The following is a 2,903-nucleotide window of genomic DNA, read 5'->3' as shown; positions in this document are numbered from 1 at the left end:
AACTATACACAATTGAATTGTCTGGCTAGATACTCCATGTCCCAACATTTAATCAAAAAGTAGTCCACTTTATGACCAAGAATATGAATCACAAACCGGTCCAAATAGCACAATATTTTCTACTTAAATGGAAATCATAATCAGCACTATGCCTTAGACCATTATCATTACATTCATTATATTATCATTTCATTCATTATATATGAACATGTATGAAGATATATATTATTAACTCTCACATTTTACGACATTGGTGCACCATTGACAAAAATTTAATTTACCAAATTAGTACAATTCATGCCTGAAATACTCATACCTTCACTCAAATTGCCACATGATCGAATCTCACATTAAAAAGCCACTCGTGCTATTACTTTAATGTACTTTAAAATATATATTTAAGTCCCACAAATCAAGTAAATTCTCCAACATGAAGATGCATCAAAACGCAAATGGGATAAACCACGAATCACACACACGGAAGAATATAAACTTTTTGCAAACAAAACTATCTATATGCACAAAATCTGTTCTCTGTACATATGCTAGCATTATACCACTCCATTATTGATATCTTTTCAACAACCAAAAGACCCATATGTGTCATCCTCTGTACAAAGTAAAGGCTAACAATAAATATCCTAAATTTTCTCTAATTTATAAAATAAAATCTTAGCTGTAAAAACTAAAAAACACACCTATATTTTCTTTACCTATTCACAGGACATTACATATTGCAAGCCTTTCCCACATCTTTTTTTTTTTTTTTTTTTTTAAATAACTTTTTCCACATTTAGTTTTTTTTTTTTCTTTTTTTTGGGTTACATTGATTCATTCTTGTAAAGTTTAGTACTTTAATTATTGACCATGTACAGAGTATCACTTTCCTTTTATGATGGGAGCAATCTCAAAATGGTGCTCGGTGAGGTATACCCTTTCTCCTCCTAGCATTGCGGTGGTTGAAAATTGGTGGAGTTCCTGGAGAAATGTTGGTAAGGGCTTCGTCTCCAGAACTATAAGACCTCTCTCCGCCATAGTTGTAGTGTCCATCAGATGAAATTGCTGGGCTATCCACCATCGAACGGTTGAACATAAGTGTCCTCTGGATTTTCTTAGGAGTAGATGACTCATCAGATTCTGAACCACCATGAAATGAATCCCTATTGTGCTTCATTCTCAGTGTAAACGTCAGGTCTGGGACTCCCCTCTTCATTGCCCCAAGCTGACAAAAATAGCATGGGACACATTAGTCAACTCAAACATTCAACAAAAACATACTAGTGCCACCAAAGAAACAGAGAGTAGGTGAGAGCAAAAGACGAACTAAGCAAACAAAATAACATTATTGAAAGTAGTCATGAAATTCCCCACCAAATCAGAGTTCACGAGGAGGACAAATTACACAAAATTACATCAACAAGAAATCGAAACTTCTTTCTTGAATCATATAATTTAAAAAACTAATCTAGCTGCGACAATTCCTAGAGGACCAAGCTACATAAAACAAAGAAGCAAAGTCAAATAAAGGTATATGAAATTAAAAAAAAGGACATTATTGATAAGAGAGAATGAATCACCAACCTTGCAACCCAAAGAGCAAAATCTGAAGGAATCAAGGAGACTTCTACAGCAAATCTCACATGTATTAGTAACCCCTTTTCCAGGCCTAGGCTGTGGCCTCTCATTCAAAAACACAATCTTTGCACTGTTGATAATGTATGTCTGAACACATGATATGTCTATGTACTTCTGAATTTCATTGACTCTCACCACGTTGTGGTAGGAGGAACGCCTTATCTACAAAACCAACCAACCAAACAAAATTTTACAAATCACATTTTTAGTTTCATACATAAAGATAACAATAAGAAAAAGAAGAAATGAAAAAAAAGAAAAACCTGAACAACACGGTGATCTTTGTGATTGATCAAACAGTAGGAACAAAGAGCAGTCCCCATACAATCCAAACAGAACATATTGCATTCACTTTTATTGGAATCTCCATGAATAGAGCAGGGGTTGAAGTAACTTGCTCTCAGCATTGGTTTAAGCCATGGAGGACCCAAATCATCGTTCCCCATTCTGCTTATCGGACTCACCTGATTATCCAACATAAACATCAATTAGAAAAACAATCACAAACAAAATCATAAAAAAGAAACAGAGGATTTTTTCAGTGTGAGCAGGACTAACTGTGTTTGGCACAAATACCATGACTTGCTTATGATTGGCCTTCACGAACCCAACACTTTCTTGTTCTTGATTATCAATAGTCAGCCTGTCCAGTTCCGCAGGAACGAATCAAAACTTTACAAGATTGAATCTGGAAAAAAAAAAAAAAAACAAAAAACAAAAATACCATATTAGCCAAACAAAAAACGAAAGCTGTAAAACCAGCCAGAACAAAAATCGAATTCATTATCAGAGACTGAAAGAACAAAACAAAAAACCTTACGGGGTTGAGTGAGCTGAAAAGAAATCGCCTTCAAAGATTAGAAGTGTAAAAGAAAAAAGTGTGTCTTTCTAAAAAGAGAGAACAGAGGAAGGGACTAGATATTGCTGCGTGGGAAGAATTAGAAGTCTAAGGAAGAGAAGGAAGAAAAAGACCCAAAGGGTTACAATAGCACAATATTTTATAAGGCGGTCAAAAAACAAACAATTAAATAGTAGTATAATTCTGTGTATATAATAAATAAATTAATTAAAATTTCTATGGCGGTCACAAAAAAACAGCATCACTGACGATAAATATAATAATTCTATATTAAATAAAATAAAATAAAATTGTAAAATAGTACTAGTAGTAATAAAAGGCAATGGAAATTGAAACAGGCCCACATTTTATAACAAAGCCAAATATCATAAAATAAAATAAAAAAGCCAAATATTTTGGGTTCAATGGA

The 2,903-nt window shown here is 33.6% G+C and overlaps 1 protein-coding gene across 3 annotated transcripts; it reads right to left on the bottom strand.

Moving 5' to 3' along the window:
• Window positions 1-484: 484 nt before the first annotated feature.
• Window positions 485-2,652, bottom strand: LOC115974733. 3 transcript variants are annotated; one of them, XM_031095230.1, is made up of 5 exons: window positions 2,456-2,652; window positions 2,194-2,323; window positions 1,899-2,099; window positions 1,582-1,797; window positions 485-1,222 (listed from the first exon to the last, which is right to left on the bottom strand). In XM_031095230.1, the coding sequence occupies exons 2-5, from the start codon at window positions 2,212-2,214 to the stop codon at window positions 908-910; spliced, it is 753 nt and encodes a 250-aa protein (XP_030951090.1). In that variant the 5' UTR covers window positions 2,215-2,323; window positions 2,456-2,652; the 3' UTR covers window positions 485-907. The 3 variants fall into 3 exon arrangements, with proteins under 3 accessions (XP_030951090.1, XP_030951091.1, XP_030951093.1); XM_031095231.1 differs by having other exon boundaries at window positions 2,451-2,639; XM_031095233.1 differs by having other exon boundaries at window positions 2,212-2,323; window positions 2,456-2,639.
• Between the last annotated feature and the right edge of the window lie 251 nt (window positions 2,653-2,903).

The sequence above is a fragment of the Quercus lobata genome, chromosome 2, assembly GCF_001633185.2.
Source record: "Quercus lobata isolate SW786 chromosome 2, ValleyOak3.0 Primary Assembly, whole genome shotgun sequence".
NCBI classification, from domain to species: Eukaryota; Viridiplantae; Streptophyta; class Magnoliopsida; order Fagales; family Fagaceae; genus Quercus; species Quercus lobata.
The sequence above is the reverse complement of the archived record's forward strand: the minus strand, read 5'-3'. Positions and strand labels throughout refer to the sequence as shown.